Consider the following 21288-nt stretch of genomic DNA (forward strand, 5'->3'; position numbering starts at 1 on the left):
AAAATAGCCACGAATATTTGGCAATTGAGCCACAATAATTAAATACAGATTGCGGAAAGCGTGGCGTCGATTAAGGGAAAATGGAGTAACCGTATTCACGAATTGTCGCATATAATCCATTACACTAATCAGCTCGTCGCCTATACGCTCATTCAATGCATGAATCGGTCATAAGCTACTACATCACATTCATAATCTATAACCATAATTCAGGGCATGTCTACAGCGACGACGACGACGGCAACAGTGGAAGAAAATATTAGTGGGACGATAAAAGTTTAAGTGCGTTATTTATGACGAATTCGAATTGAATGTAATGTGGAAACAATGATATACTGCACAATTACACACATTAGACGAAAATGCCGACCGAATTGTTTGAAAAGGGTCGACCGACTCGAATCGTGTACTACCACCATAGTTCTCTGTGATTCGTAGCAAAATGCGTTTCACTTGTTCCCTTCCCCATCGCCCGCTCGCTCAAATCCGCTCGAATTAACTAAAGTAAATCTGTGCCCCCGAAAAATGAAAACATCACAATCGGCATTATTTCATTTTCGGTGCTTAGCTGTTGTTATTTTACCGTCAATTTTTTTTCTCGCTCTCGCACTACCGCTACATGGATAAATTTTCTGAATTTTATTCATCCTGTCGCCTGTTTACGGGATTTCGTGTTTAGAAATGTACATCGTTGCGAAGCCTGCGGACTTAAATCGATGTTCATAATGCGTGAGCACGCGACAATTCGCCGAAACAAAATAGATGTGCAAACTGCAATTGGAACGACATTTCGAGGGGTCACAATGACGAATTAAATATGTGAAGTGAGTGTGCACTATTCAACCGGTGCAAAATTACAAAAGCACTTCACTTGTTCGAATATTCTGTGCTCATGTTTTTGTTTCGGAAACTGAGCGTATGTAAAGCATATTGCACTCATTTTAATCGGTATTAATCAAAACGCACAACTGATTCAATTCACACATGCAGGCGTCACATTTTTTTTCTTCGGAGAATTCATACGTGCCAAATTCAATTGTTCATAAAGTTTTCGTTGGAACATCAAAAAAAAATTAAAACATAAGAACACAGAAAACTTTCTTGGGCCTGGATGGAATCATGGAAGTTATTATATCTTTCTTCAGTGATTTCAATTTACTAACTTTTTACTTCGGAACTTCCGAAACAGACGCCAATAAATTTTTCTCCAAACGGTTATTTGCCTCACTGAACATTTTGTCGATTTACAGTCCATAATTTCGGTGTCACTGTATGCGTTGGCTCAATGGAAAATATGGAAAAACCGCTCCAAATGTGACGCAAGTGTTTTCGTTTACGTTCTCGTTTTTTTTCACCCAATTCCTGACTTATATTTCAAGTTCAGCATTTCCTCGAAATGTACCAAATAGCCAACATATTTTATGTGGAGAAATGAACCAATTGGCAACTGTTTTAACTTAAGAGGCAATGCATTACAAAATGGATGACAGAGAGAAAAAGAAGTAATGGGCGATTTTGCCAACAAAAAAGCCCGGCGAAATATGTTTAAAGCCATTTCAATAAATATTAATTGCACTTAGAGCATGGCGCACATACACATATACAAGCTCCTTGCACAGCCATGGGAAGTATCAAATGTGAAAAGGCACTGGGATATAGCAGAAGAGCAGCGTCAACGAAATCAAAATTTACGATGATGACTCAGGTGTTGTTTGGCTCAAAGAAAATTCAATATAATCAAATTATTTAATAATTCTTAACATCGTTCCATTTACTCCCTCGAGTCCCAAGTAGTAACGAAACAACGGCTTGGTGTTATGATGCGGCAGCCTAAAAAGACAGTGTTCAAACTCAATTTGTCTTCGGGCCGAGTAACTTGATACCGTAACTACGTTGCATTATCACAATGATAATGGTTGATTCGGCCATGAATCAAATTATATTTTATTCAACAACATGAACATACACATAGACATCAGCTGGTCAGTACTTCGTACTAATAAATAAAATGCGTATTTTGTTATCGGCGTTTTTTTGCTCTTCTAGCCGTTTGTTGAGCAAGTTTAGTGGAGCATAAATCTCAATCTGAGATTAAATACGAACTCACGATGTGACAAAAAGTGCCATTTGTATCGTCATTTGCAAGGGAGAAAAAAGCCAACATATTGAAAACGCATTTTTCTAAAGCATTTTCCATTTGCAAAGTTATTCACAATGTATCATGCTTATCAAATGACAACTTTTATCAAGTAACATGAAAAGGAATAGACGATTTCAAGAGCAGCAGCGTTTGTGTTCATCGGCAACAGACTTCATCTCGAAAAGGGAGCTACATGTCGTGCGTGAGAATTATTCAAGTGGAATGCATGTGACGATTTCAAGTGGCAATCGTGTGTTTTCATTTCGGCGTCTCTTGCATTCTTTTTTCAGTGCGTTTTTTTTCTCTCTCTGTATTCGGTTCTCTAGTTGTAATTCCATTCAAAATAAACAAATGCCGAAACTCTAGCATAAACATCAACAAGAGCAATTGTGGACAAAAAAATACACACAAACTCTGAATGCTGGATGTATTTAATGTCTAAGCAAAACGAAGCGAAACACAGTGCCATTCAGTGAATAGATTTGAATCATTTGTTGTGGATAAAAATCTTGAATAAAGCCGAACACACTCAAAGTACGAACACTTTGGAATAGTTGGAATGAAAGTTTGATGGTCGTTTTATTTGCAGAGGAACCGAGAGCAATACGATATTTTAGCTCTATTTAGAGAGTTTTGTGTTTGCACAAGTGCGAGTCGCCGTGGCTTTGGGATCTCTTACCATTTTTAGCCAGCCATCGATGCTCACTCTATTCAATGACATTAAACAATGAATGAATGGCGCCTTTAAATAGACGAATAAGTAACTAGATGTTGCGAAAATTGGACCCAATAATTGGCTTTGGAACATTGGCATCGCAGTACTGCCTTTTGTACTGTATCACGTTGAACAAATAGCCAATGACTATATTTAATCGATCAAAAAACAATTTGTCCATGACTGACGGCTCACGAGACAAAAGCTATTCAACTCTGCCAAAAAAAAACGCTTCTTATCACTTTTGTATGTAAATTTATTCCTAAAAAAATACATATTCGCGCGAAAAAAGAATCAATTTGGCTATGCCGTGCCCATATTTACACGTATTATAAATGTCGAGAGGGACGTGTGCCAAAAAAGTGATTTTTGTTGTTCGACGAAGACTAAACTAGTTCTTCTCCAACCGCAACGGTCACTTTCCGTTTTTATAGCCATTCCGATTAGAGTGTAACGTTGGTGCACACAAACAACACAGCTCACAAATGAACAACATTAAGTTACAAATAACAAACTGACAATAAAATTGTATCGAATTTGTTATGGATTTTATCTGGTTCTTTTTTTCGGTTTCAATTTCATTATTCTTCATTTTGAACGTGAATTATTATAAGAGAGCCAAGAAAACATCGAATACAAATTTAAATTTAAATTCAGACTTGATATTGAATGAAAAAAAAATCGTTGATATTTTCGACTAGTCTGCACCTGCCAAAGTGCTCGATTGGGATTTCAAATTGGGTAAATGGTTCACCGGCAAAGTGCACACGACATTCTTTCGACATACATTCAATGTCTATATCATTCGGTTATTATTCAATTCTCAATCGGCACATAGTCTCCGACTTCATCATTCAAATGGCATGCGCGCTCATTATAATGATTTCATGTGAGCCCATTATTATGCATGCATTTAGAAAAAAAATGCGACCGCCACTGAAATTCGAATGTATGATTTTCAATATGATGATGAACTTTATCCACAGACTATGTGCTGCTAGTTCATTAAGGACATATGTGTTGCATTCGAATATTGTCAACTGCACGAGTACGGCACACACTATAGCCACAGCAAGTACATTATTACAGGCTTTTCTATAGTTGTTATTTAATAATAATAACCATTTCATTGCCACTAATTCATAATGCGATATATTAATTTAATAAAAATATATTGCATTGTTTGCCTGCCTCTTTTTTATTATACCAATTTTCGGGCTGTTGTATACAGTTTAAAACGGCTCGGAATAATAATAATAATAGAGTAAAAAAAAGAGGTGTCGGGAATTTTCTCATGTTCTGAATATGCACATTATTTATGGCTTTATAAGTACAGAGCAAAGAGTTTACAGAGTTGCAAACACATACCACCGAAAGGAGAATACAAAATCAAAGCTGATTCAAGTTGAAAAATATTCATCACCCTTTTTGATGGTTTAAATGGTAATGTAGCGAGTCGAGCCGAATTGAATTGAATTGAATGGGTTCGAGTGAGTTGCATCAGGGCAAACTAGTGTAAAACTGTCTGAACAAATGAGGAAAAAAGACGGAGAATGGTTTATGGAACGCTGCTCATTTCAGGGCTGAAACTGGCTGAAACATTTGAATATCTTATGCATATTTGTTGAAAGGCAAAATCGAGCAGATGTAAGAGGTGTCTCAATACCCGATTGCATTTTAAAATTTCATTCAATTTATTTAGACATAGTTTTTCGACAGGACGTTTTGCCATTCATACATATCCAAGCCTTGTCCGCTAAAAATGTTCGAGTGAAAAGAGAGAGAAAGAAAACGAAAAAAAAACTCGAACCGAACAGAACGGTGCCAACATGAATATTCATAATTTGCTTCACTCTCCCTCTCCTGCTAATGTTTCATTGAATTTTGAATCAGTTATTGTTGCAGCGTTTTGTTTTTACTTTTGCTGATTTGATTGACGGCTCAACAGATATTTTGACATATTCTTTCAATCGACCGAATCCTGTTTGTTCACCAACGCTCTCTTGCTCGCTCGCGCGCGCTCACTTTGCATAAGTTTGACGCAAGGTTTTCCTATGCAACGTGAATTTCCATTTTTCAATCAACGATTTTTGTGTGAATTACCTGCATTGAGGTTTTTCGAGTAGAAATGGAATGCCGCCAATTTTTTTTCATCTTCTTCTACTTTTTGTGCTGTTCTCTTTTTACAAAATTGTTTCTGGGTCGTAAATAATTGATAAGTTTTTCTGAAACCCGATCTTATTGGCCTCGCATTCGCGTTGAATGACGTGTAGAATATGAAATTGAAAATTTCGTCATGCCGCCAATGTGATTCCATAAACTAGGAATGTGATGCGCGGCGCTCTGTTCGGTTCATGATTTATTCGGAAGATCGGAAGAATGCCAATCAATTGGAACTTTTGACAGAAATACGCATAATAATTATGGAAACGAGCACAACAAAGTACAGAGGGAAAAAAATTAATAGGAAAAAGTGAAGTTTTTGATGAAACTCACACTGTACGGCCCGTGATTCATTCGGTCGGGATTTTGGTTTTTTACATTTTTTTTTCTTCTTCAATTCAACCGTTTTTTTGTTGCTTATGATGTTTTCAACTGTACAATTACGAAATGAAATAATTTTTTTCCCTTTAGGCCTTCAAAATGAGAGCACATGACATTTGAGTTTGTTGACTATCGACTTTTTTCCACTCGCAGGTTTTAAATCGAAACTCTCAATATGGTTGATATCACGAAATCATATCCAGAGCAAAAAAAACAACAACTTTCCTGAACAATTTTGTAGTTGTATGAGTATTAAGCATATTCTCTTTGTCCTTTCAGGTACAGAAAAAAACAGTCTGCCACACAAGTTGCGCTGGAAATATGAAACTATAACGGTGAAACTAGAGTTACAAACAACAACAAATTTCGAGTAGAAAAACAGCAAACAGTTCAAGTCATATCCAGATGTTTGTCATCAACTCAGTCAAAATAGACTAGAAAGAGTTGATTTCCCTAGTTTTTTTTTTGCGCTTTTGGTTTGTCGGTTTTTCGACTTGTGTGTGGTTCCGAATTTTTTTTCTCTATCTCCAGACCTGAATGTGTTCGATGTTTGGTTACAACAACAGCTAATGCCATAATTTCATTTCGATTGAAATGAAATTACAAACTCGCATGTAAATTGATTTTTGTGTTCCAGCATTAGAATTCACTACTGAGGCAGTGTGTATTCAAAGCTGTCATGTACTGACTGCGTTGTGTTATTGTAGTCTGATGTTGATTGGTAAATGAAACATACCGTCGAACCATCAATATTGTGAACGCAATGCGAGCATATTTTCCGGTCCCGAACGAGCGAGAGAGAGGGAAAAAGCGGAATTTGGTTGTTTTCCAAAAGGATTGATTTTAGTTTTCCATTGTACCTATGTATATCGAAGGCGTTGTTTCGTCCAATTTGACTATGTTATTTTTGAATTAGGCTTAAAAAAGTCAATCATGGATTTGGTTTTGTGTTTTGTTTTCTAAAACAACATTTGCGGCAATGTTTATGTTGTGTTTTTTTTCTGTCGTGTTGTATGCACCATTGAAAATCACCCATATGTAGGAGCTTCCTGACCAAATCGAAAAGTATGTACGGTATGCTGAATTTCAAATCGGAAATACCGATATTTTCAATATAAGTTTTTGTAGCGTAAATCGTTTCACCATAAAAAAAAAACTAACAACGTATCAACAAATATGTGTATGTCGTTCAACACCTTCGTCTTATATTTTACAGCTAACGCTTTCTTTCTTTTCTACGCAACTCATTAACAATGCATGTTGAGCCGAGCATTCAACCGTATTTATGTGGATCTGATCATACTTTTGTCTCTGTTTCGCACAAATCCAACCGAACGGCTCAGCATGAATAAAATATGCGAAGAGTTCGGTACAGTAAAATCCGAAAAAGTAAACTTCGACTCTCACATACTTGCGACAGTGTTGAATACGACTCATATGGTTGTAGTGCGGAGTGTGCGCACTAAACACATCGCCCCACGACGTGCATGTCTCTGTGTTCGTTATTTATTTTCGTTTTATGTATTTCGTTGTGCTGAACCGTTCAAAATGTATGTATTAAGTGTGGTGTGGTTGTGTGAGTGACTTACCTCACTACATCTGGTAGGCGTTCCAAAACCTTTGGGTGTGGTTGTTTCAGTACATTGAATGGAGATAAGACAACTGTGGTCGCTAACATAAGCTCCGTCGACAATTCAATCGGATGCGATGGTGTCTTCTCATCTGGTGTCTGATGATATTGAGTAATGCATGCAACAGAGAGGACAAAATAAAGAGAGTAAATTTTGTATTTTCATTTAATCGTGGTTAGAGTATTTCAAACAGCAACAACATCCGAACAACAAAGATCTAGTGTTTTATACATACATATAAAAAGTGACGAAATTCTAATTGCACATTGTTTTTGTCGGTTTGTTAACCATTTGAGGAATATAACGAAAAACAATAACTGCACGCACCATTTTATGGCAATGCCTTACGACTTTCCCAACACATCAACTATCATATCGATAGAGTATCGAATATGTAGGCCATATTTTACCGGAATTTATATTTTATGCCAAAGCTATCGATTGGCAGTCAGAGACATTAAGCATGTAATATGTAATACAATGTCACGTATACATGCGATGTGAATGACCTTGAAACGTTTTACCAATACTTTTCGACTACGATTCACTTTTATTACTTTTTGCAAAGTCCATGCGCATTCATTCAACCGAAGTGCCATCGCATAAATTAAACGACTGATCGAACGTGTCGATTATATTGTTGTTTTCCTTTTTTTCTTTTTTCTTTTTCTCGGTTATTTACCTGCAGACTGTGCAATAAGACATCGAATAAGACTGAGATGGAATTTCCTAGAATTGCATGCCGGGCGATTTGGATACAGGGTGAACACGAGTCTCGATAGCACTGTATTGCCATGATCATTGCCCTAAAATCAATTAAAATCGTTTATATTTTGATATAATATGATTTCTTATATTTGAACGTGATGTTTTTGTTCATTCTCTTACTTCCTCGATATTTCTGAGTTTGGCTCGTGAGCCGACTTTATGATTGCAGCTAGTGCACCCAAGCCATCCATGAGCCATAAACACTGGAAATCGAATACTTCAGCTTTGGCTATAGTACGAGTCAGTTGGCCCAATGGACGTTCCATACCCTGTGGACCGCCACCTTTTCGTATCATAGTTAATATTTTCGGTACGGAACTATCGCGTTTCATGTATAATGGCACCGGTTCCAGATCTTTCGTGTATTCATCGGCCATCTGAGTCATACGTTGACGAATTTTCTTCAATTTCTTTTTCGACGCTTTTGTCAAATCGATTGAAAGGTCAGAAACGACTGACGAGAGATCATCATTTGGTGTATTATCCGAATTTTCGTTTCGATTTGAGTTCGTGTCGTCTACGTTTCGGCTTGGAATGCTCAATTCTAATGCACGTTGTCTAATATGCTCGATCGTTTCTTCGTGTCTGCGCGCCGATTCTTGTTGCTTTTGAAAGATCTTTCGCTGAAGCTCTTCGGTTGTTTGCTGCTGTTGCACTTGTAAAGCCAATAGACGTTCTTCTCTGTCACGTGCCTTTTGGAGAAGAGAAATGTTTTTTTTTTCTTCAAACAGTGATCAAATGCTTCCGATTGCAGATATTAATTGTGTAATTCAATAAATTTTTCAACATTTCTCAACAAATAAAAGAAAACTACTACAGATTTAATTTTAACAGAATCGGAATGACATAAACCGCGCGAATTACCTTTTCCCGAGCAATTTGTTGTCGCATTTTTTCGCGTTCCTCTTGCATAGACACAACTCGTTGTTCCCTTTCGCGGCGAGTCTCGTCGATGCGTTCTAATCGCTTTTGACGTTCTAATGCCAACTCCAAACGTCTGCGTTCAACAGCTGCTTCCTTAGCTGCCTTTTCCTCGACTCGTTTTTGTCGTTCAGCCTCCAAATCTTGTAGGCGACCCTCTTGTTCTTTCCGTAGTTCCATCAAATCCAAGCGTTTGTTTTGTGCTTCGAGACTCTTGATGAATGCAATTTCCTTAAGCTTTTCCTCTTCGTCATGTGCCTTTCGAATTTTGTGTTTGATATATTGGTTCCTATTTTCGGCGTACCTTTGCAGTTTCTCTTCCATTCTCAGCCTTTTTTCTTCGATAAGTTTTTGTTTCGCAATTTTAACATCTTCCACACGAGCCAATAGCGTTTGCAATTTGAATGTTTTCTCTTTGTTCAATGTTTCCCTCATGTCTCTGGCACGCTCTTGTTTCTCTTGATACTTTTCCAAAATTTCAGTCAACGATCTATGTGATGGACTGGATAATTTTTGATGCAACTCTTGTGCTCTGCCAGGGTGTCGACTGACGAAGGCTTGTAACGTGGCCAGAGTTTGAATCCGTTCACCAGTTGACATATCGGATAGTAAATGATGATATTTTGCCTCTAAATTCATATTGTCATCGCATTGCTCGAGCTCAGTCGATGGATCGCCTTCACTCAATCCAAGAATCGTATCACATTCCGTGTCATCAATTTCCATATCCACATCAATTTCAGTATTTCGCAATTCAGCAATTTGCCGTTCCAAGCACTCTTCTTCTTCAAGCAATTTCCGCTGATTTTCATCGCTTTCAGTTTCGTTATCGCTCTCAGTGTCCCGTTTATTATTTTCGTTATTCTGTGACTCGCTTTCAGTGAGGCTAGTATACAATTCATTCACTGTCGATGATAAGCCCACTTTATCGCTAGTTTGGACATTCATGTGTACGCTCAATTTTAGTTCGTCGTCTTGATTCTTAGTTGCTTTCTTTGAGTTTTCCTTCATTTTCTTGGTTTTCTCACTACGGAAATACTCTTTGCGGAGACTGTTCAGCTTGAGTCCGGTGATGTCAGACCGTTGACGTTGCAAAATTGTTGCACGCGAAACAATCGATACCGGTTTTTCAGTCTCTTTAGCAGTTAACAATTTCGTTTTCAAATCGGATTGTTCAACAGAACTTAAGTTTTGCTTAAGTTTTGCTTTGGAATCCACATTCACATTTTTTGCGACTGATGAAGGCACCATTTTCTCTTTGACACAAGCACCATTTGCGGTACTCACCGCAACAGCTTTCGGTTTGGTTGTTTCAACTTCGACCGATTTGCTCGGTGCTGGTTTAGCGGCTTTTTTATTTTCCTTCTTATTGGAAAATTTCGGTGGTGGCTCTTTTTCGTTGAGTAGAGCCAGGGTTGGTAAGCTGGCATAGCCTGATGGCTGATTAAATCGGTTGGACCAATGCAAACTCGAACGGCGTCGTGCCTTTACAGTCAACCATCCATCGTCGTCTTCGTTCCGTGTTGGAATCGATCGTGGCTCTGAGCGCCGTACATTCAATTTAGTTTGTGAATTGGAAATTAGATTGTTGCTGGCGCGAAGTGTCGATGTTGAGCTGTTCATGCTGTCTCGGGATGAAGACTTCAATACATTCGAATTGACTGGTTTATTTAAATCAATCATTGTTTTTGATCGAGCTGCCAGACGAGAAGCCGTGTTCGATGGAACTCCGCTTGTGCGAGGCACTGCGGCTCTGATCATTCGCCTGTCTCCATCCTTCATAACGGGTTCTCTCTGAGTGATAACCTTCGGTTTGTTCATTGGCGCAACTGGTAAACTTCTCAGTGGTTGTTTACGAGCCAAACTCGAATTTACCATAACATTCGGTGTAACAGACGACCGTCCCATAGTGTTAACTGTCGGTTTTGTGGTTTGCAATCGATTCGACGTGACTTTTTGCAAACTGTTTGGCTTAGCTGCAATCGACGGTCGAATCACAACATTTGAATACTTTAATTGGGCACCAGTTTGCACTTTCTTCTCTTCCGGTTGAGTCGATTTGTTGTCTGCGTTTTCTACAATGGCACTTTTCGTTTCATCGGCATCGCCTGCACCTTTCTTCGGATTCAGTACATTTTCCTGTGAGAGGTCAACAGTGGTTTGAATGAGATTACTAGGTTGATTTGCATTCTTTTTCAAGAAAATGTTTTCCATTTCGTCGAGTTTGTTTGTGGTGTGAGAGACAGCCGATTCGATTGGCGTTTTGGAGTCTTCAGTATTTATGTTTGTGTTTTCATTCTTTTCATATTTATCGCGCCACTGTTGCAGCGTTAAATATTCATCAATAAATCCGCTTGTTTGACTATACTGGTCAAAAGTAAGTACCGGTTCGCTAGATTCGGCTTCGACTATGCCTTCCGTTGCATTAGACTCTTGCATTGCACATTGAGATTCATCTTGTTCCACCAAATCGCCCCATGTCATGTGTTGAGTTTCTTCGGGTATTTTTGTGAGTTCAGTCTCATTCGATATACCATTTTCAATAGTGTGCAACAGACCATTTGTTTCACCTTCAGATTTAGATACTTTACCGTTCAAATTGAGTCGCGGGTTTTTTGGATTTCGATCCACCGTCGATGGTTTGCTGGTTAATGCTATATTTGTTTTGATGTCGAGTAGCTTTTTGCGTGGCGATGTTGCCAATTTCACTTCATCGATTGTTTGGCACGGACTGACTTTACCCGAAAAACTGGGACACGGACTCGATTTGCCTGATGCATTTGGACTAGGACTGGACAAACTTTTTGCACGTATCGCTAAAAATTGATTGGAAAATCGATTATTCATTCAGTTGATAGTCGACAAAAATATCACCTTGAAGTACTCACGTGGTGCTGGATTACTTTTGCGCACTTCCCAAGCAAGGAATTGAGGTCGCTGTGGCTGCGGTGTTGCTTCATAGTCCCATGAAACGCGAAACCATTCGACTAGCGCCCGAAAATCACGCGTATAATTCTCTAACACCAAAATTACCTCTTGACACGATGCCAAATTTTCATAACACTCGACCGTTTGATAAATATCGTTGACGGCACGTTGTAAATTGCTGAGCAACAGTGCCCAGTAGCGTGCCTGTAATTCAGACCGTTTATCACGTCCGGTTGATGCGCTTCGCACACGCCGATTTGATTTGTCCGGTGACTGGGATTCCGATAGACTTATCTTTCGATTTAATACTGTGGGCCGGATGTGTGTTGGAGGCTTTTTAGCATTTGTTTCTATCAAACATGAAGAAAAATACATAGAATTAGCACCAAGAAATGCGCAATAATGGAATAAAATTTCCAAATTACTTTCATCTTCGCTGGACAAATGATAAATAATTAGATTTTTTGCCTCTCGTCCTTCACGTGCAATCACATTTTTCATTTCCATGACGAAATCGTCTGAAAAAATCGAACAATTTTTCTGTTGTTCGACGATACGAAATTTCGACAGACGTGCTTTGTTTCACACTTCTCACATGTAACTATTTTCGATTGATTTGCACATAAAACAAGACATTCTTTCTTATCTAAGACATTCTAAATACTGTATGTGCCACAAATTATTCATGTGCGGCCGGAATACTTGAAAATTACACTGGATTCTATCTAATTTCAATGAAATTGTCTGCGTCGTATGATATGGATGATTTAATGCATCACAAAACTACATGTATTGTTTAAGCAGGCGTTTTTATTTACAGTATTTTTTTTACTCTAGGATGAATTTTGTTTGGCGAACTGTCAAACAGAATGAACACCAACTGTACGATAGAAATGTATCAAAGTAGATTCGATTGTCAGTGGAAAGTATTCCGTTGAAGTGATTTAAATGTGTCAATTTTTGTCTTAGCAACCGATGCTCAATATTGAAAATTCAAATTGATGTAATCGATTTTATTGACAATCATCAAAATAGAATCAAGTTTCCTTCGGTTTTTAAATTAATTGCTGAAAAATGAACTTCTGTCACTTTCTCATTCGAATGTACTCAATCCATTTCGATGATACTCAAAGTGCCTAAAGTACGCGTTGACACTTCGAAAAGAAACATGAATTTCGAATTGTGCACGCACACACACGCACGGCCGCAACATACAATCACACACAATCAATCGTCAAATGGTGAAAATAACAGTGGATTCGGTGTACACGCATAGGTGTTTGTTCTAATTTTCTTTCCGAAACGAAAACATTCCATAACACAGTCATCAGTCATCATTTGTTCAATCATCATTGTTGAAGTTCACAACGACAAGCATATTCAGTCGCTGTGTAGTTTTTCTGCTGCTCTGCTGCCATGATGTCATTAGAGTGAATTTTGTAGCGACATCAAAAATTAATACAAAACGAAATTCATTCTCTCGGTTGCATTACAAAAAAAAAATTTGTTTTATTTTCGATTATATTTTCTACTTAAATTCCATTTTATCTTGTTTCAATTTTTTATTTGGAACGCGTTGATAAATTAAAAACGTAAACGTTGAAAAGGCAGACGTGTAAATTCGCTCACTTTTTGTTAACATTGATTTGTGGCAGAGAGAGACCAGCAACGGAGAAAGAGTGTTCATTAAAAGTAATTCCTACACACACACGTAGTGCATTTCGAATGGAGTAAATGAAGGCAAGCAAATGAAAATTACAGAAAAAAAAGATTAAAAATTGAAAAAAAAAGTGCGAATTGTTCCAATTGGATGGTTTTTGTGGATAAATTATTTTTTTTCTACATCAGGATTATTATCAACGCAGGGGATAGCAGGTGAAGTTCGAATTGCAAGTGTTGTCGTCGTGTGTGTATGTGTCGAAGAACCTCACTTTTTTTTTCTTCAATTGTATAAATCACGCGTAACAAATACACCATGGAAACGGTCAATTTAAATGAATTACGAGCGGAAATCGAGCGATTGTCGCGTGAATTGGATCAAGCGAGCAGTGAAAAAATCCAATCGGCTAAATATGGTCTTGGTTTGTTGGAGGAGAAATGTATGCTGCAGCAAAAATGCGAGGAACTCGAAATGCTATATGAAAATGCTAAACATGATTTGGAACAAACACAGGAGGTAAGCACGACCATTCATTTGCCGTCGATAATTATTTTATCGTTTTTACTCTTCTTCTTCGATCGGCCGCACAAAATGGAGTAAATTAGACCGATTAATTGATGGTTTTGTATCGCAAATCAAGATAAAGCAAAAATGAAAAGTAAAAAAGAAGAAGAAGAAGTGTAGTGAACATTGTGAAGTTGAAAGAAAAAAATCGTCGTTTCGAATGAATGCGTAACAATTTCATCGAAACGTCAGATGAAGAAGAATTGGTGGTGAAAAGTGATACACGAAAGCAGCCACATATTCAACGCTTCGATGTGTGCGCAATTAATGAATTTCGCGTACAGCTGACTCAATGACATTTTCGGTGTTCATTCGCATGTGTTTGTGTGTGCATTTTTCGTTTTACTTTTTCAGTGAATGGATTCCATTGTGAAGAGAATTTTGCTGACAAAAGAAAACCGGTGCACAAATTGATGTCGTTTCATTCATTTTAGTGTTGTTTACATGTTGTGATTGTATGTTTATTGATTTTTCTTGTTTTGTTTCTTTTTTTCTCTCTCTCCGTTTATTAAGGCTTTGGCAAAATTTGAATCCACACAAAAAGTGACCAACAAAAGTGGTATCGAACAAGAAGATGCACTTCTCAATGAGTCGGCGGCGAAAGAAACCTCGCTGAATCTCCACATCATGGACCTGGAGAATGAAATCAAGCAGGTGAGTATCGATACAGTGCATTTCATTACGATTGACACTGACAGTTCTATTGCTATTATTTGTCATTTGAAATGTGTGATTGTAGCTACGACATGAATTGGATCGCGTACGGAATGAACGAGACAGAATGTTACAAGAGAATAGTGATATTGGTCGTGATAAATCGGATGCTGACGCTGATAAACTGCGGCTGAAGGTATGCTTTTAGACACCTGCACACTATTGATTGGTCCCCTTAATGTATTAAAAATGTTTTCGCTTCTATTCTGTCCAAAATAGATGGAGCTTAAAGATCTAAAGTACCGTGAAACCCGTATGATGGCCGATTACTCGGAACTCGAGGAGGAAAACATCTCGTTGCAGAAGCAAGTGTCCAGCCTACGAAGCTCACAAGTTGAGTTCGAGGGCGCCAAACATGAGATCCGGCGACTGACTGAAGATTTGGATTTGCTCAATTCACAAGTCGAGGAATTGACTAAATTGAAACAAATCGCTGAAAAGCAAATGGAAGAGGCTTTAGAAGCACTACAGGTTTGTCATCACGTGGTGATTTCCAGCGGTGCCTCATTATAACATCAATTCTGTTTTACTATTTCCAGGGTGAACGTGAAGCAAAATACGCATTGAAAAAGGAGCTTGATGCACATATCAACCGGGAATCCATGTACACAATCAGTAATTTGGCATATACGATACGGGGCGGCATGGAAGACAACAATATCAATAGCGACGACTGTGCCGACGAAGACAATTCAGCGCTCAAACGATTAGAGGCTGATTTGACGACCGAAATCAAGTCTCCGGATGGCACAAAAGTCGACCTCTTCTCCGAGATCCATCTGAATGAGTTGAAAAAACTGGAGAAGCAATTGGAATCGATGGAAACGGAGAAATCGCATTTGACCACAAACTTGCGCGATGCCCAGCAAAATCTCGATAAGAGCCAGAATGATTTGCAAAACTTTATGGCTCGTTTATCGGTGTTGGCTGCGCACGTCGATGCTCTGCAGTCACTCAAGAAACAGGTCGAAAATGATGAGAAGCAAATGGAACTGTCGAAAGAGAAAGAGAAACTCGCGTTCATCATCAATCAGTACGCGAATTGGTTCCAATTGAGTTCAAAGGAGATCGATGGCTTGAAAATCGACCTCGCCGAGTTGCAGAAAGGCTTGAACTACTCTGATGCCATGGTGACATTGCGAGAAGAGATTACAAATCTGAAGAACAAGCTTTTGTCTGCCGAACAGCGCTCGCTCGATTTGCACAGCGACGTCAAAACACTCGCTACCATTTCGCAGAATGCTGGCCAAAGTTTGGGATCGGCACGTTCCGTACTCGTTGGTTTGACAGAAGACTTGGCCCAATTGTATCATTTGGTTTGCACTGTAAATGGCGAGACACCATCACGTGTTATTTTGGACCATAAAAATGAAGAATTCAGCTACGAGAACGATTCACTATCGGCAATCCAATCGCAATTCAAGTCCGATGTGTTGATTCAAAAGACACACGGTTTGGAAGATTTACAAGCGTTGGCCGATTCCGTAGAAATTAAGAAATACGTTGACATCGTTAGCGACCAATTGAAATACCTGAAAACCGCTGTTGAACACACAATCGAACTGAACAAGAACGGTTCACGTGCCAATTTGTCACCGATCGACCAAGATACGCGAGAGGAGATCAACGAATTGCAAGAGCAAGTTCTGAAACTCAAGAGTCTTCTGTCGACAAAACGCGAACAGATCAGCACACTGCGCACCGTGCTGAAATCGAACAAAAACACCGCCGAAGTTGCGCTGACCAATTTGAAATCAAAGTACGAAAACGAGAAACTCGTTGTTAGCGACACCATGTCGAAATTGCGTAATGAATTACGCATTTTGAAGGAGGATGCCGCCACATTCTCCAGCCTACGGGCCATGTTCGCCGCCCGATGCGAAGAGTACGTTACACAGGTCGATGATCTGACCCGACAATTGGAAGCAGCCGAAGAAGAGAAAAAGACTTTGAATCAATTGCTACGGTTAGCCGTCCAACAAAAACTCTCGGTCACCCAACGTCTCGAAGAAATGGAAATGGATCGGTAATGAATTGCTTTCAATTATTGCATTTGACATTCAATTGTTGGGTTTTAATAATGTTGTTTTTTGTTCTTTTTGCAGAGAAATGCGTCACGCGAGACGACCAATGCCACCACAGCGCGGAGGTAGTAAATCTGGCTTTGGCAGAACATCAACACGAAACAACGCCAACAATACGACATTTTTTTAACAAAAGTTGGACGTACAGCGTAAATTAATAGCATTAGTTTATACATTAATCAAATTGTAAGTATCTGTACACGTGTTGAAACGTACTCCATTCCCGAATCCAATTGGCTTTGCACGTGCAAAGAAACAAACAAACCAACACACTACCACACACTTTAATGAATTGTAATAATTTCTGAATCATACCTACGTTTAAACTACAATTTTGTCAATGGATAAACTAAATGCGCAAGAACATCACACAATTACACCGAGCTGTACGTGAAAAGTGACGATGAGAAAGGAAAGGAACGAGTTGAGTTTTTTTGTGTTTTTGTTTCCTGTTGATAAAAAAAGAAAAATCAATAAGATTGATGAGAAAAAAACATGTTAAGAAGAAAGTAATGAATACTCGACCGTGTCACACATGGTCAAGAAGAACGATGAGAATGAAAGCAGCTATAATATGGAATATAAATATGTGAAACTAGTCTTTAAGATTGATCGATTGTACTTAAACTACCCCCATTTGGTGTTTTTGTTTGCTCTATACGCAAAAAATTGGAATATTTACGGAAGCAACAGAAGAAAATTTCAGTAATTTACTAATTGTAGAGTAATAATGGAGATATGGAGCAACGTATTTTTTGTATCAAATGAATTATAACAACAACAACAAAACATTTTACAGAATTTATCCCAAAATGAAAGAAACACCGATGAAAGAAATAAACTTATATTTGAATATTATACATACTGACAGAGAGAATCAAGTCAAGCGAATATTATTTTAATATTTAAAAAAAAGACACAAGCTGTGAACAAAGTGCAGCTAAATAAAAAGAACACTCAATTGAAGTACACAAAACAAGAAATAAACGCTAAAATCGATCTATTCTAAAAATAAAGAAGACGCACCGAGGTGTGTCTGTGCACTTTTCGTCCCTTTTCGTGCACATACAGACAGATTTGCACAACTAAAAAGAAATTAAGAAGAAAAGTTGTTATCAAATATCAAACGGCCATCCAAAAACAAGAAATCTATTTTATTTTCTCTACTTTGTTTACTTCACTTGCTCTTTTTAGTACAAATTACTGAGAAAAACACCATTTGTTTACATGCCGAGCCAATAAAATGTTTTCATTGAAGAAAAAAAAATTAATAATTGAATAAAACCGTTAAATGGGAATTGGAAGTTAGATGGGATTGCCTCTTTTTTTTATTCCTTCTTTTTCTGGTAACTTTCGTACACACAATTCCACCCGTCCTAGTTAATAATCGAATTATTATCAATCAATATTTAATGAAAAAAGTTTAAAAATTTAAAAGAAGAAAAAAAAACGTTCAGTCTCAAGCACAATTAATGAGTGTTGTTCTAAATATTGTACACGACCGTTGACAAAACAAGCAACAATGCGCCAAATCAAGATGCCGTCTAAAAGAAATACATGTTTTATTCAATGTTGAAAACAATTTCATTTTATGTCAAAAGAAAAAAAAACGATTAATTTAAAGAACAAACACAACACAATATTTACAAAATAATTTACGATTGCAACGAACTTTTCAAACAATATCAAAACAAACTGATTAAATTCCGAAACCGTTCAACTGATGTTTAGCTCAATTAGTTTATGGAGAGTTTTTGCTGAGAAGCTACTGAAAACAGAAACAATTTGCGGCTCTTTTTTCACGTTTAAGAGCTCTCACTCTGCAATAAAATCTGTAAAACATTTATATATCGATTGAAATCACGATCTGTCCAAAATCGTCAAAGAAACATTTTTACCTTTAAATCTTTTTAGGAGACGTATTTTATATTCATTTTAGAGGGGATCTCAAAACAATTTCACATAAACATACCGATTTAGTTAAAAAAAAAGAAGAAGTAAAAATCATTTGATTCGCTGTTAATCCGAATCGAAAATTCTGACGTATTTTTCTGTCGTTTAAAAAAAAAATATGTGTCGATTACATGGAGTATTATCCCCCTTTAGATATTGTTAGCCGTGATATATGGAAAATTGACAAAAAACTGTATGTTTGGAAAATCGCAAATCAATCTTAAAACTATTCAATAAAAAAAATCAACCAAAACTACACAATTTTTTTTTCGTCGATGGAAAACAACAAATTTCGATTTAAAGTTAAGCAAAACAGAAAAACCAAAATAAACACCATTTTGTAATATTTGATAGTATTGATGAGGTGTGAACGATCATTGACGTTCGTTTACATTCAAAATTTATTTGAAAATAATATTTATAAAATATATTGAAGAACGTAAGATGTTTTCAATATTCGTTCCGATTGCGGAACAATATTGAATTGTGTAGCTCTTCTCATTCGATTTTTAGTGTATAAGCATAAATATGAAATAGTTTATCATTTCTGCTGTGATTCGCATTTTGTGTGAATCGTGTGTTATTTAAAACATTTGTCTTAGGATTTAATGCAAAATTTCTGTCGTTGCCTTATAAATTATTTACCCTATTTTCTTCTATATATGTCCTATGCCATTAACCTGGTATGTTATTTTTCTGTTTCGTTTTCTGTTTTTGTTAAACCTTAGTTTCACAATCTAACAATTTTTTATTGCTATTCCCTTAACTGATGTCGGTATACATGATAACCAAGCAAACTTTAACCAACGTAATTGTAATAGCGTTTAAAGCTTCATACAAAAAAAAACACACTATTCGCAAACTAATGAAAGTGCAATTGATGGGCAGCTCTAATAAATATTTTTCTGAAGTCAATAACAAACGCAAAAAGCATTCTTTTAGCAATGAAATATAATAATTAAACATCATAGATCGGTCCATTTACCATTTTCGGTTCATGTATTCACTTTTATATTTTGTTATGGGATTTGATTTAATTAGATGATTCTCCTTATTTTTTAAATATCAATATCTCTATATCATAGCCTTTTAACTACCACAAATCAAATCTAAACGTAGATAATATTCGTAATCCAATGTATAGCTACTTTAGACTATTGAAATTCAGAGTATTTATTTAGTTGCCCAAAACTATGATTTCAGTTTCTTTTTCTTCACTGCTAAATACTTATTTTTATTTTTTCCTTTAATCGAAATTATATTATACAATTAGATCAATAAATAGAATATGAATGAATTTTTGGATTCTCTTTTACTTTGAATACGTAGTTGGATATGGAATTCAAGCTTATTATATACGGAAATGTGTTCCAAGCCTCTATTCCCGTTTCATTCATTTAAATAGTATTCAAGTCTGGGACATCTGGTCAATCTTAACATATTTTAACTCTCCCCTCCGATTGGCCCATTCAACACGCGAAAAATAGTATAAATAGTATCAAAAAATTGAAATGCTGCATTGAACTACAAAAAAATTCAAATAATTTTGCTAACAACGAAAAAAGAATTCGCCACCGGGTGGAATCGAACCACCAACCTTTCGGTTAACAGCCGAACGCGCTAACCAATTGCGCCACGGAGGCTATGATTTGGAGGGTATCAATGAAAAATTACAGCCCCAAGATCAATTTTATTAGAAATTCGATATGCCAACGAATGTGTCATATCGCTAAGGAAGCAGTTTCCTTATCATACCTAAGGTTACTGAAGTCGTCTAATCAAACCTATACTTTGAAACGTAAAATTTGCATTTGAAAATCCAATGAAAATTCCCTTTGAAAATCATAACATAGATTTTTTGAAAAACTATCAAATCAACCTCAGACAACCCTACTTCAGATCCTATGATTCTTATCACGTTTGTAGTTCAATCATTTTTAATGTTTTTTTCCATTATAGATTCATTGGAGTTGTAATTTTTCATTGACGCACTCTAAACCATAGCCTCCGTGGCGCAATTGGTTAGCGCGTTCGGCTGTTAACCGAAAGGTTGGTGGTTCGATTCCACCCGGTGGCGAACAATTTTTTCAATTTTTTTTTAAACTATCCACGAGTAACTATGAATTTCGTATAGCAAAAAAATTTATATTCATCAAAAAAAATTGGTTTTTGATTAATTTCATATGAGATTTCATATGAATGGTACTCAGCAACAAAGTTTTTATATACATGCTGATAATACGTGGATAAATGTTAAAACACGCCAATGCTGTGACAAATTCTTTTTATGAAATTGTGCCGTAATAGTTTGTGGGCAGTGACATCGAAGAACGATTACGAGAATTCATTTAATTATCTGCTAAAACTGTTATTAACATAAATTCCATTTGGGAAAACGTCATCATATTTGTACAACTGTGTATGGTTTCTATTGGCTTACGTGTACTTAGCGTGTTGGTGTGTACTTTAGCTCATTCAGTCACTCTGCGGCAGCAGCACGTATTTTGTCTTTCTGTATTTAAGTATATTCGGTTAGCTATCATCCAAGGGCCTCCGTGGCGCAATTGGTTAGCGCGTTCGGCTGTTAACCGAAAGGTTGGTGGTTCGATTCCACCCGGTGGCGCAACTCTTTTTTTTTCCTAAGCAAATTTTTTATGATTTTTCAT

The 21288-nt window shown here is 37.1% G+C and overlaps 2 protein-coding genes and 3 non-coding genes across 6 annotated transcripts in view; 3 read left to right on the forward strand and 2 right to left on the reverse strand.

Annotated features, from left to right (window-relative positions):
* LOC129569760 (calponin homology domain-containing protein DDB_G0272472) overlaps nucleotides 1–12766 on the reverse strand; it is a 25043-nt gene extending 12277 nt beyond the window's left edge. Inside the window, exons 1-6 of one of the 2 annotated variants that reach the window (XM_055448922.1) lie at nucleotides 12073–12766; nucleotides 11608–11997; nucleotides 8663–11535; nucleotides 7919–8490; nucleotides 7713–7836; nucleotides 6989–7128 (exon numbers count right to left, since the gene is read on the reverse strand). In XM_055448922.1, coding sequence (XP_055304897.1) covers nucleotides 6989–7128; nucleotides 7713–7836; nucleotides 7919–8490; nucleotides 8663–11535; nucleotides 11608–11997; nucleotides 12073–12154 — 4181 coding nt within the window. In that variant the 5' untranslated portion in view covers nucleotides 12155–12766. Of the gene's footprint in view, nucleotides 1–6988; nucleotides 7129–7712; nucleotides 7837–7918; nucleotides 8491–8662; nucleotides 11536–11607 lie in introns of both variants that reach the window. The other variant, XM_055448921.1, reaches the window with a different exon arrangement.
* On the forward strand, nucleotides 12733–17977 carry LOC129569761 (protein bicaudal D). Its single transcript, XM_055448923.1, has 7 exons — nucleotides 12733–13387; nucleotides 13496–13823; nucleotides 14385–14525; nucleotides 14611–14721; nucleotides 14805–15056; nucleotides 15125–16611; nucleotides 16691–17977. The coding sequence occupies exons 2-7, from the start codon at nucleotides 13623–13625 to the stop codon at nucleotides 16797–16799; spliced, it is 2301 nt and encodes a 766-aa protein (XP_055304898.1). The 5' UTR covers nucleotides 12733–13387; nucleotides 13496–13622; the 3' UTR covers nucleotides 16800–17977.
* A 2214-nt stretch (nucleotides 17978–20191) lies between these two features.
* Nucleotides 20192–20265, reverse strand: Trnan-guu (transfer RNA asparagine (anticodon GUU)). Its single transcript has one exon. It is a non-coding gene; the product is annotated as a tRNA-Asn (tRNA).
* A 360-nt stretch (nucleotides 20266–20625) lies between these two features.
* Nucleotides 20626–20699, forward strand: Trnan-guu (transfer RNA asparagine (anticodon GUU)). Its single transcript has one exon. It is a non-coding gene; the product is annotated as a tRNA-Asn (tRNA).
* Nucleotides 20700–21171: 472 nt separating this feature from the next.
* Trnan-guu (transfer RNA asparagine (anticodon GUU)) lies at nucleotides 21172–21245 on the forward strand. Its single transcript has one exon. It is a non-coding gene; the product is annotated as a tRNA-Asn (tRNA).
* Nucleotides 21246–21288: the final 43 nt, after the last annotated feature.

Source organism: Sitodiplosis mosellana, unplaced genomic scaffold (assembly GCF_009176505.1).
Source record: "Sitodiplosis mosellana isolate CC-2019 unplaced genomic scaffold, AAFC_SMos_1.0 Smas_scaffold_42, whole genome shotgun sequence".
Lineage (NCBI taxonomy): Eukaryota > Metazoa > Arthropoda > Insecta > Diptera > Cecidomyiidae > Sitodiplosis > Sitodiplosis mosellana.